This window comes from Rhincodon typus, chromosome 9 (genome assembly GCF_021869965.1).
Source record: "Rhincodon typus isolate 14 chromosome 9, sRhiTyp1.1, whole genome shotgun sequence".
Classification (NCBI taxonomy): domain Eukaryota; kingdom Metazoa; phylum Chordata; class Chondrichthyes; order Orectolobiformes; family Rhincodontidae; genus Rhincodon; species Rhincodon typus.
Window position 1 is genome coordinate 17,348,623 of NC_063340.1, and position 13,163 is coordinate 17,361,785.

The 13,163-nt window shown below is 43.0% G+C and overlaps 1 protein-coding gene across 1 annotated transcript in view; it reads right to left on the minus strand.

Moving 5' to 3' along the window:
• Nucleotides 1-5,959: 5,959 nt before the first annotated feature.
• Nucleotides 5,960-13,163, minus strand: part of LOC109910796 (metabotropic glutamate receptor 1-like) — a 194,327-nt gene continuing 187,123 nt past the window's right edge. Inside the window, exons 4-5 of the mRNA XM_048600928.1 lie at nucleotides 7,868-8,114; nucleotides 5,960-6,074 (exon numbers count right to left, since the gene is read on the minus strand). Of these exons, the coding sequence (XP_048456885.1) occupies nucleotides 5,960-6,074; nucleotides 7,868-8,114 (362 nt within the window). The remainder of the gene's footprint in view (nucleotides 6,075-7,867; nucleotides 8,115-13,163) is intronic.

The following is a 13,163-nucleotide window of genomic DNA, read 5'->3' on the forward strand; positions in this document are numbered from 1 at the left end:
TGTCAATTGATTTCAATCACAGTATAAAACATGGGAGCTGTGGTTGTCAGAACAAAGAACAAAGAACAAAGAAAATTACAGCACAGGAACAGGCCCTTCGGCTCTCCAAGCCTGCGCCGATCCAGATCCTCTATCTAAACCTGTCGCCTATTTTCCAAGGATCTGTATCCCTCTGCTTCCTGCCCATTCATATATCTGTCTAGATACATCTTAAATGACGCTATCGTGCCGGCCTCTACCACCTCCACTGGCAACGCGTTCCAGGCACCCACCACCCTCTGTGTAAAGAACTTTCCATGAATATCTCCCTTAAATTTTTCCCCTCTCACCTTGAAATCGTGACCCCTAGTAACTGAGTCCTCCACTCTGGGAAAAAGCTTCTTGCTATCCACCCTGTCTATACCTCTCATGATTTTGTAGACCTCAATCAGGTCCCCCCTCAACCTCCGTCTTTCTAATGTAAAACCTTTTACATTTTTTAATGCATTTTGACGCTTTTGACAATTGAAGAAGTACTGCATCACAATGAGTCTACAGGGCTGGTTAATGTGAGGGTCAACTCACCTTTGATGGACAGATCCCTACAATGAATGACAGTATTAAAAATATATCTGCATTACAGTACAAAACCTGTAATGCAGATATATTTTTAATACTGTCATATTTTAAGCTATCAAAACATTTTGCACTTCCAGAATGTTCCTGATTCCTCAGCAGGCTTTCACAGTGGTGACAAAATCTCTAAGGTGGCACAAAATCCACACCAGCACATGTCAACAGTGTGTGAAGGAAATACGATTTTCTGGTGGTCCCCACAATGAGGATGCTGCCCTTGGAAGGATTGAGTGTGGATTTTGCACCCAAGGCCTTGTTGATCTACCAAAAGACCACACGGAAATGGTGTGGGGTCAGGAAGGCACAAGAAAATTATTTATCCAGCAAACAAAGTTCAGCATTTGGTGACTCAGTTTATGCTTCCATTGAGAGACAAAATTCTAAGCTCTGGCAGGGAAGATAAAATGCAACTAAGGAGGTGGTGACGGAATCCTCTGTGGTGTAGAAAATCGAGGTGATTCATTTATGATAGTTACCTGACGGGTTTTTATTCTTCCCTCACTCCAAAAGATAACCCGAGCAGACTGCTTGTAAAGGAAATGGATTCTGACCTCCAAATATTTCTGGTCTTCTCAATTTTAGCCATGTTGGCACAACTCCATCTGAACCTCCGTTCCTCTCAATTTGCATTGATATTATGTTGAGTTCCAATAAAGGATCTGGGCAGACAATGTCCTACACTTTCAATATACAGCCTAATGTATCTGTCTAGTACATATCGATTAGAATCATTTATTTGTGCTGGAACGTTCTGGCGTACAATATTACCAAATTTATATCCTTGTACACGTTCTTCTACTGTTTCTTTGGGAACATCTGTTTATAAATCATAGCCAGAGCTTGTGGCTGACGATGATTTTTGTGAGCACTTTGTTGAATCCTTGTTTTTTATTCTTCAAATCAATGTCTTGGTAACCAGTCATAGTAGGTCTCAATGCATATATTGCTGTAGGTTACATAGAGTCTAGTTTATATATCATTCTAAGGAATTAAAAGAAGCATAAACTCTATGGCATAGTCTGTGTACCTGATAACTATGGGAACATAGATGTAGAAAGACCAAGGTCCATCTCATTCAGATTCAATCACCCTATCACTTGAGCAGTTGTCTATTGTTAACAATCAATTTCTATTAATTAATTTACAAGAGAGATGGTGGCACAATGGTAAAGTCACTAGACTAGTAATCCAACAGATCAGACAAACATTCTGGGGTGAGGGCCTCAAACCCCACCATGGCAGCTGATGGAATTTCAATTTGTTTTTAATAAATCTGGGATTTAAAACAAATGCCAGGCACGGTAATGGTGACAATTAAACCATTGTCAATCATCATAACAACCCATTGGCTTCACTCATGTCCTCGATGGGAGGAAATCAGCAGTCTATTCCCGGCCTGGACAACATGTAACTCTGGACCCCCAGTATCGTGGCTAATTGCCCTCTTAACTACCCTCTGAGATGGTCAAGTAAGCCACTCAAATCAAGGGCAATTAGGGATGAGCATTGTATGTTGGCCTTGGTAGTGACACCTATTTTCTATGAAAGAATGACGAGAAGAAAAAAAGCAATCAACAGACTTTGACGCGAGTAGAGGGCTGCATTTGTGGGTGCCTGGCTGAGAGATCACATGCAGGTCACCCATCCCTCCTTGGAAGGAGCCAGTCACGCTGTGGGTGAGTGTTGCAGTGACTTCCACAGTCACTGGGAGAGGATGGCCTCCCCGTCCTGGAACCTCCATGTCCTGCTCCATCATCCAGCACAATTCCATCACCGTGCCCTAGGACAAATGGATTCGCACAGGGCCTCACTTATGTCTAAGAAGTAGAGTTGGTCCCGAAAACCTCTGAGGTCTACCTGCACATCCCATGCTCCCTGAGCTGGGTACTCATAGTCCTACATGGGGGCTTGTGGCTGCTCCTGAGCTTGCTGTCTGTCCTACTTCTCCTGTATCCACCATCATGTTCTTTGATAGTCTGCCACAAAGAGCAATATCCCCATCAGCGACAGAGCCCATCTCGCTCAGTGGGAGAGACATAAATTGGGCACAAAAAGAGTGAAACATTTCCTTCGATCTCACAACAGTCAGTGGTGGCATACCCTGTAGATACATCCGGATACGTACATTTCACCACACAGTGAGAGATGCTGACTGCAGATACCGGGGACATGTCTGCATCAGATATGTCATTGCAAAGGGACTGCCAGTACCACAACACCATCCGCCCAACCTGAACCCACATCAAACACTAAACTTCACTCTGCATTCAGCACAATAAAGACCTTTACATGATAGGTGAGGGCTGGAAGTTATGTGACTCAAACAACTTGGAAGTTGCCTGGACAATGGCTTCCCTTCACAATGCTGTCCCTGCAGCTCCCTTCCTGACAATACACGGTTCCAGACTGGACTGCTCAGGCTGGCCTTTCAGGACTGACCGCTAAGCGCTCCCCAGCATGCATTGGGACAGATCCACTGACGATGAGCTTCCCAACAGGATGACTGAATGTGTCAAAGTCCTTGAACTGTGTGCGGACTGTTGTGTGACTGACAGTACCAAAGCCCCCTGATTGACAGAGGTACCATCCTGGCTGTGTTGAGGACTAACCCCCACCAGTTTCCAACATTGCCATTTGGTGCAGTGTGTCACTGCGCAAGCAGCTGGCATGTGCTGTAGGTGTTAGCTTGATGTCTCAGTGTGCCATTCACCAAGATGACCCCATCCCCACTCCACCCACAGAACAGTTCCACACTGACAAACATGACAAGTAGCCTATCCGTGTATCTGCACTAAACAGTACTCAGAACAGCAGTTGGCTGAAGTGCCAACACTCTAGCAGGCATGGCGTCGTCAGGATTGGCATGGATAGTTCACGACACACAAAAAGTGAGTGAGTGCTAAGAGAGTGAATGAGCAGCCCTGAGATTCAGCATGCTCCATTCTGTGAGCTGGGTGCCTGCCCATGTGTGCAAAGTCTCCACGTGCACTAAGTCTCCACGTGCACTAAGTCTATATGTGCACTAAGCCTCCACGTCCAACAAGTCTCCATGTCCAATAAGTCTCCATGTCCAACAAGTATCCGTGTGCACAAAATGTCCATGTCCATGAGGGGTCCTTGCTGCAGCCTTTCAATGCTCATTGCTGATGCACCATGCACTGCTGGTCTGTGCTTCCTGAGCAGCCTGCCAGTGCATCAGAGAGGTGCTGCGACAGTTGTGAGGGATGGCATATCCCAGATGCCGATATCCACAATAAAGTTATGTGTGGCTGATGCCTGGATCATACCATGAGATATTAATGCCCAATGCCCAATGTGAAGGTTGTTCAGAGCAAGGGGTGAGCTGAACGTGCCAGGTGCTCACTCTGGTTTCCTTGCCGAGTTTTCCCAACATTGAGCTTGTTGGTGAGTTTGGTAAGCTGGGAGGCTGAATATTAAGGCAAGTTGCGGCATAAACAAGCTATTTATTAAATAGTAATCCCTGTCAGTTGACATCTTGCCACTGCCGAGTGAGAATCCTGCCACACCACTTATGAAGAGCATTAAAAGGTGAAGTGAATTTGGAAGGCCCCACCTGAAAGCTTCGGTGAATGGAATAGTGAAATGTGACAGAATCGCCCGGGATGTCTCAACGTCAGAAACATTTTGCTGCAACTTTTAACAGTTCTGGGCATTGAAGCAAGAGTGTCACTTGGCAGCAGGATGTTACCTATTAAAGGTGATTATTGCTTGTTAATGACTTTATTTAGTCACCAATATGCAGCTTCCAATCCTACCACCCACTGTGAGCGAACAGGATACCGGGAGTTCTCACTGTGGAAGTCGATGCAGGTACTTGGTGAATCCAGCATCTCAGCATCCCAGCTTTGCCTTGCCCTGCCATACCTTTTGTGCTTCGTCCCTCTGTTGGAGATGTCAGGATCACTGTAATGCCACGTTGCTTTGCCACTTAACATAAAATAAAGCCAGGAAGCATGTCCTGGCTGTCAGGAGGCCTCACTCCAGTCAAGGGGGACAGTCTTCAGTCAGGGGAGGTGTCCCAGCTCAGTCAGTCAAGGGCAGCCTCTTGCACCAGTACAGGGGCTTGTACTGTAGTCTGCCTTCCTTCTAAATTGAGGAAGAAACAGCCATTAAGGGAGATGAAAGAGGGTGGTTTCAGCTTTTAGTGCTGGTAAAGGTGGGGAGGTGACCTGGATGAGCGAATAGGCAGTGTAGATGGCAAATGGTGTTGGGGCTTCAGGTGGGTGAGAGTGAGTGAGAGAAGAGTTTGCAGCAGTAATGAGGGCAGTAGAGCATAGGCCTTGGCGACAGTTGGGTAAAGTAACAGAGATAGAGTGTGTGTGAGGTATTGGAAATAAGATGATGGCTGTTGCGTTGGCGGAGTGGAGAAGGTTGTTTGTTTTCCTCCTATGATGCTGTGCATTCATCCAGATGGCTGACGCAGCACTGGACCAGGCTGGCATGCCTGGAGTCATGGTTTCATCTGCTGGTTGTGGGGGTAGAAGACATTCTATTTGTGCAGCACCTCAGCTAGCAGCACTTCCAAGTCTCTGCTTGAATGTGGGGCACCAATTTCTTCTTGTCTGTCAGGTGCGGGCTGAAGGTCACGAATGCGCGGGGCAGCTCTGGACTGACAGTGCTTGTCTGAGTGCACAGTGAACTTTTAAATTGGTGCTAGTGCTAGGGATGCCCGTAAATTCTGGGATATCCCGGGAGCGGTGAGTTGTTCCAGGAATGGTAAGAATGGGTTCGAGTTGGGTGGTAGGTAATTCTTGAGATGAGTTTAGTAAGAGAGATCCCTAGGCCTCATGATGAGAAACCCTCAACAAAAGTCAATGAAAGTGACACAGCCAAAAATGTAAAATGCAGTACATGAAACTTTTGCTTCTTTTGAGCCTTCAAAATGATTTAAAAATTAGAGATTTTATAACCTATAGTAATAATCGTGCTTGAAGATCAATAATGACTGGTTCCCAAAACATTGATTTGAAGTATAGCATTTACAGATTCTACTATGAGATGATAAACCCACATCGTCTATGCTTGCTTCAAACTCTGGCTCTGATTTACTAAACAGATATCCCCAAGAAAGAGCAGAAGGTCACATGCACGGTTATGAATTTGTGGAATTTCCAATGACAAGTGAGGAGTACTATGAGGAAAGAGTGATGACTAACAATCTAACAGGGAGGAAACCTCTTTACTCAGAGTGTAGAATGCAGAACTGCTACCACACAGAGCATTCGAAACAAACAACATAGATGAATTTAAGGGAAAGATTGATAAACACCAGGACCAAAAAAATAGAAGGATATGATGGCATGGTTGGTGAAAAGGGATAATGTCATGCATAAGCATTAGCATGAAGCAGCTGGAACAAAAGGCTTGTGTCTGTGCTGTACATTCTGTGAAATTCTGTGTAAAATTTCCTGTTGCTTGTCATTTTCAATTTCTTCAAACTGTCAGTCAACAATGAAAACATGAAGATCTTGTCATTGCAATATTGCTGAGAATCCATATTCGAGTTGACAGGGACCCTTGGGCAGTGGTCATTTTAAGGACTTCAGTCTTCCATATTGAGTTGATCATTGATATGCCAAGTGAACTAGACTGGCTGCAGAACTGAACCCTATGGAACCACTACTACCTACTTCCAAACAGTCTAAACAACTGCCCAAAACTCCTAGGCTCTGTTTTCCCTTGAAAACCAGTTTTTAATCCAACTTGCTATACTTCCCTTAATTCAAAATCCTTTAATCTTCTCCTGTCTTGTTCCTTGTGACAGAATTGTCAAAGTTTATATAGATTACAATCTATGCCCTGTCCCATCTCTATCATATCTTTCACCTCCTCAAACAATGCCATCAGGTTTCTTATGCATGACCTATTTCTCCAAAATATGTGCTGGCTGCTTAGAACCCATTTCTCTCTGTCTAGATATTCAGTCATTTCATCTTTAATTAATGGTATCAAAGCTATCCCTTCTGTATGTGTTAACTGACCTAATTTATTGTGGAAATGTTGTTATTGAAAGTTTACAGATGAATGACAATTAGAATAAATTCTAGTGTCTTTGAAGGAACATTAGCAAAATACAGCCTGTCATAGTACAGGGGAGGCCTTTTGGCCCATCAAATCTGTACTGATTAAACATCCCTAAATCTACATTCATCCCACTTTTCAGCCCTTAGCCGATAGCCTTGAATGTTATGACATTTCAAGTGCTTATCTAAGTACTTTTTAAGGGTTGTAAAGTTTTCTGTGCATTCCCTAGGCAGTGCATTCCAGATTCCGATTACCCTCTGGCTGAAAACAAAATCATCAAATCACTTCTAAACCTCCTGCCTTTCACCTTAATCATGCCCACTTGTAACTGACCCTTCAAATAAAGGGGCAGCTGCTTCCTATCCACCCTGTCCATGCCCCTCATAATCTTATACACCTCAACCAGGTTCCCCTGAGCCTTCTCTGCTCTAGCGATAAACATTCTCTCACACCCATAAGTTTAAGATTATGCCCAGGAGAAAATGAGCAAGTATCTCAGTTTATGACATCCATAAACAGAATAATGCACTGTCAGTTTTCCCTGGAATTTAGATGATTACAGGATGATAAATTTTGCAAGATATTAAGGGGAACTGTTGGGTAGATTGAGATGAACAATTTACGTTTGTTGGAGAATCTAGGGCAATGGGACATAGGCAAAAAGAATTAAAACAAGGTATTTCAGGAGTTAACACAAATACAGAAGTAAATAAACCTCACAGATCCTGGCAATCTGAAATGAAAACAAAAAATGTTGGAAATATTCCACAGGTCAGGGATTGTTGATGCCAAGAAGCAGAGTTAATATTGGCCTGTCGAGTATTTTATTTCAAGAGTGAAGGTGGGATACATTTCCACTCTCAAAAGGTGGTGGAATCTTTTCCACAAACTGCCATTGATCCTTGTTAATTTTAAATCTGAGATTGATAGATTTTTGTTGATCTAAGACATTAAGGGATAAGAAATGAAGGCAGGTACATACAGTAAGGTTACAGATCACATCAAAGTTGAAACAGGCACGAAGGTGCAAATGGCCTACTCTTGATCCTATGTTAAATAAACACCCCAAAACAACACCCTCCAAATAACTCTCCCAAATAATATGTAACTAATAAACATCGCCAAATAATATGCTCCCCCCAAGTATTCATCCCAAATTATCAATCTCAAATAACACATGGGGAGTTTCCTTTTGCGCTGATGTTACCTTGCTGGAGAATCTCCATTCTCATCAAACCACACTTCCTCACCGGAAACTCCAATGAATGAAGTCTTTATTAGAAACTGTAGGAGTTTTTTGCCATCAACAGGTTTCATTGCTTCACAGAGCCCGGAGTGACCTGGACAGAGTGTTTTGTGCATGTCATGCAGTCCGTGGGCCATGGCATAAATGGCATTGATGATGAAACCCATCTTGCTGTCTTGTACATAATTTTCTGCTAAACTTTCATTCCCTGAAGAAGAGAAACAGATTCTTATCAGTGACTCATGTTACAATTTTACTCAACAATTTTGCTATTTTTAATCACTGCATCCCTATGAATAAGAGGGAAGACAAGGTAAATTGGAAGGAATGATTTGGGGATGCCCATCTTGTCACTGGCAATTGCACAGATGGATTCCATTTGATTTTGATGTTCTTATACCATTAAAGTGGAAAATGGTAATTACTCCTTCACAATGCATCACAAAATAATGGATTCCATTAGTGCTAATATACCAGTCTACAGAGATAGACACAGTCATCTGTGCCATTGAAATGGGAAAGGCAAATGAGTGACTGCAGAATTGAGAAACAGCATCCACAAAATACCTGTTCAAACACTAGACCGACAAGTGTTAGTTTCCTGCATTAAACTTGGTCAGATTCTATTGGATAAAAAGGGAGGTGAGAAATACTTGGACATCATTCCCAGTTACAAGTGTCTGAATAAAGATGTTTATCAGTTCCCTTTTTGGAAGGGAGGGGAAATAAATGTGGAGGCGAGTGTGGGATTACAGTATCTAATGTAACTTAGCTCTGAAGAGGTCATATCAGACTCAAAACATTAACTCAGTTTCTCTCTCCACAGATGCTGCCAGACCTCTTGAGTTCCTCCAACACTTTCTGTTTTCATTACTGAAGAGTTTTACTATTTTGGCTCTTCTTGTCATCAAGACTAGATATTGGACAGTAATTGTACCCGGTTAACCATAGGGGATGCTGGGACTTCTGATGGAAATCTCTAAGAGAATTGCAAATATCAAGTGCAAATTTGAAACTTCCCACCAAAGTTGGGGGTGGGATGTTAATCTCACCCCTCTATTCAGGAATAAGATTGGATTCAGAGACACTGCTGCCTTAGGTCAGTTGTCACTCCAGCATTAGGATCTTTATAAGACAATCACTCATAAATCCTATGAAAAATTCAAAAGGTTTATCTTTACACATTGAATGAAATCTATCATTTGGAGTAGGTGAGGCATATAGCAGAGATACCTCTAAGGAGAAGCTAGGTAAGTCTATGAATGAGAAAGGAACAGAAGGAAAATGATAGGATTAGATGAAGAAGGGAGCGAGGATCAGGTGGAATATAAACACTAGAGAGGTCAAATGTCTTGTTTCTGTGCTGTAAATTTGATGTGATTCTCTGTAATTCACTCAGGCTTTCTCAGGGTATCAAAATCTTAAACTGACTCATAAATGTCATGTAGTTTGACAATTTGGAGGCTGAAAGCGTGATAAAAAAGAAGGTAGACAGAGAGTTGGAGACAGTAACAATAGAAGGTAAATTACTTGCACAGCTGTTCCAGTTGCTGGCTTTGTGATTAATTGTGTTGTATGTTCTGACTGACTGCAATGCCCCCTGTCCTTTGTAGCTTCTGAATGTCTGTACAGAAATGTCAGCATTACTGTATTTCCTTTCATTTGAAATTCACTTTGGTCAATTATAAAGAAGGAGGAGTTGTGGGGGTGACTGTCAGTGTCATCTGTGTAGGACTACACACTGAGAAACTATAGTGTGCTTCCAGATTTCAGGTTCAGGTTCATGTTTCTGCTGTTAACCCAATTTCATAGCAAAACATCAAAGAGTAAATTTTATATTTTGGTAAGAACAGGAGATAATTATTCTTCCCCTTAACCTATTCTGCCATTCCATTAAATCATGACTGATCTGCATTTTAACGCCATCCTATAAACTTGATGCCATCACTTTTATGTAGCCTCACCCAACCGAAACTTACTGATCTCAATCTCAAAACATTTTACTTGAGACCCCAACATCCACAGCCTTCTGAGAGAGAGAATTTGAGGTTTTCACTCAGTTTGTACAAAGCAATGCTTCTTGATTCTCCTGAGCAGTCTGTCCTCAGTTAAGAATCTCCCCTTCTGCTCTGTACTCTCCCACAAGAAGAAATAATTTCTCTATGTCTATTCCCTTGAATTCATTTAACTTCTTGAAGATGGCAATTAAGTCACCACGCAACGTTAAGCTAAAGAGAATTAAAAACCAGATCAAATATATTCAATCCTTTAAGTACCCCTCCATCCCAGGAGTGCACTACAGGACATTGTGTCCATAAAGGGGACAGAATATCATATGATGTTCTGCCTGCAAAATTTATCTTTGCAGTTTTGGCACTGCTGGCCCCAGTTTGGCTCTAAACTGAATGCCACATTGTGTGCATGTGCACTTGCAGCATGGTGATGCTGAAAATTACCTCAACTGAGGTATTGCCCTGGATATTGGGAGCACACACCAGAAGAAAGCAGAGTTGACATTGTGAATGCTGGTCAGTATGTAACTCCAATGTGACACCAACACTGATATTGCTGCTCCAGATAATGTTCTCTTGTAAATATGTGTGGCTGAATACCATTTTAATGTCCACCAGAGCTGTTTGAAGGGTCTAGGCCCGAAACGTCAGCCTTCCTGCTTCTCTGATGCTGCTTGGCCTGCTGTGTTCATCCAGCTCTACACCTTGTTACCTCAAAACCAGCTTGCAGGTCTGTTGCTGTTCACCCTCTTTCTACTGGTCAGGTAAGCTTGTAGAAATGTTGGGTGGTTTGCAGAGTTGTTCACAGTTGGTGATGTTGACATGGAGTGGTACTGCAGGTGGAAAGTCAGTGATTGTGACTGCAAACACTCTGGTTGATTACCTGCTCCCAGCCCTGCATGCTTTAGTCCTAATTTCCACTTGGGCTATAGTATGAGAGGAAGATTGAACACAATCTACACAGCAGAAGGTTAACTATTCTCAGGGATGAGGGACACCTGATCCATCAATAGGAAGGCTTATCCACCCAGGTCTTTCTGGAATCTTCTTCAGATCTCAATCTAAGCCAGTAGCTATCATTGCCACTGTCAGTGTTTATAAAGGTAAACATTGTCCTGAAATCATTTGTTCTGGGCTCCTACCAGGCTGGACCATGGTTACATTCATAACACCTCCCAGTTCATCGTCCACAGCAAGCCAGTCCTGCAATGGTAACAGATTATTTCATTTCTTCATTCTGAACTTGCACTGTGTGACTCCAGCTTGTGCTGGAAAAGGAACTGAAATGTCAACCATCAAGTAGAAGCCGAACAGTTGAATCCAAAGCTGCTTTCACTTCGACATCTAAGCTGGAAAGAATGGGCATGGATTTCTGTACAAAGGCCTGTGTCAGGTTGGTGCTGAATTCCTTGACAGTGACAATGCGCTTCCTGGTAGGTCTACCATTAGACCAAGCATTTCAATGTGCTACACCCACCAACCAAAGTCTGAGTGACCACCTCATCGAAACCTGCATCTCAGCCTTTTGCAACAAGACTTGAGTGAAATTTTGACCACCAAGGAACCAGCACTTACATTTTCCTTTTCCTGTTCCCTGGCTGCAGGCTACGTACAGATCCCATGTCTACACTAGAGCCATAGAGTCATACATCGTGGAGACAGGCCCTTCAGCCCAACTTGTCCATGCCAACCAGGTTTCCGAAACTGAAATAGTTTCATTTGCCTGCATTTGGCCCATATCCCTCCAAACCCTTCCTATCCATGTACCTGTCCAAATGTCTTTTAAATATTGTAACTGTACTAACCTCCACTTCTTCGTCTGGCAGATCATTCCATCTATACAGCACCCTCTGCATGAAAAAGTTGCCTCTCAGGTCCCTTCTAAATCTTTCCCCTCTAAATTTAATTTAATTGCCCTCTTAAATTTACACTGTGCCAGTTTCTGAGCTGTGGCGGTGACTGTGAGAGTGAGTGATGATGTTTCAGTATCAGTGTCATATTCCTTTTGGATGACATGTTTCCGCATCAATACTTTTGCGATGCCATTTGTCATGGCATCGGGAAGGATAAAGATATAAGGGTAAAGTTGTTGGGAAAGGAGGAGGGAAAATGCAAGCTTAAACCATCAGTGTCTGTAAATCAGAAGAGATCGTATGATTAAGTAGAAGAGGGATATGAGAGGCTCGATCAGCCAGGAGCAAACAGGAGCCTTCTATGGTTTCAAACTTGCTACTGGCCACAAGCTGATTTGTGTCTTTGCCAATGACGGGCAGCATCTCTCGGGGTTAAGAACATCCAGACATGCCTGTCTCCTGCTGATTAAATATTGCTATTTGTGTATTTGGTGCCCCTTGACTTGAGGATGGTGTGTCATCCGGTGCGTACAGTGTGTTTGAATGATAGGCATGTCATATTTAAATAGTCGGCAGTGTGTGCAGGCTGGGAGATGTGAATGTGAGCTTGGCAGCAGTGGTAAGTGTGAGAGGGTGAGATGAGGCTATGAACGTGTGTGATACTTGATAGAGAATGATGGCAAATGAGTGAAGTGGGGAGAAGGGAACGGCGAGGCATGAGAGTGTTTGATTGGAAAGAAATGGTTTGTGAAGAAAAGCATTTGACATTAAACTCAACTGAGGTCATCAAATAGTTCTTATGCTGCAATCAGATTGATGGTGCCAGACTACTTAGGTAGCGATGGCTATCAATGGTCTCCGCGTACTTAATGTTTCTGGTTCCTTGTGATCAAAGAGCCCCTCTCCTGTTCATATGCACCATTGTATCCAGTGTTACATCAGAGAAGCTTGGATTATGCTTTCTGTTCTGTTGCATTGTTCTCTCTGCTCTAAGGTATTATGCATTGGACAACAAATGTTTCCGAACAGAGGTCTGAGTCCACACTATTGGTTAGAACTTTATTTCAGTTAACACACGCCATAAAACTCACACCCCACTGATTCCTAGCTCCCTATATTCACACCTAACTAAGACAAGGTAGTTAAGAAGGCACTTAGCACACTTGCCTTCATTGCTCAGACCATTGAATATAGGAGTTGGGATGTCATGTTGAGGTTGTACAGGATATTAGTGAGAGAGATAGTAGGAACTGCAGATGCTGGAGAATCTTATACAACAAGGTGTAGAGCTGGATGAACACAGCAGGCCAAGCAGCATCAGAGGAGCAGGAAAGCTGACGTTTCGGGCCTAGACCCTTCTTCAGAAACCATTTCTGAAGAAGGGTCTAGGCC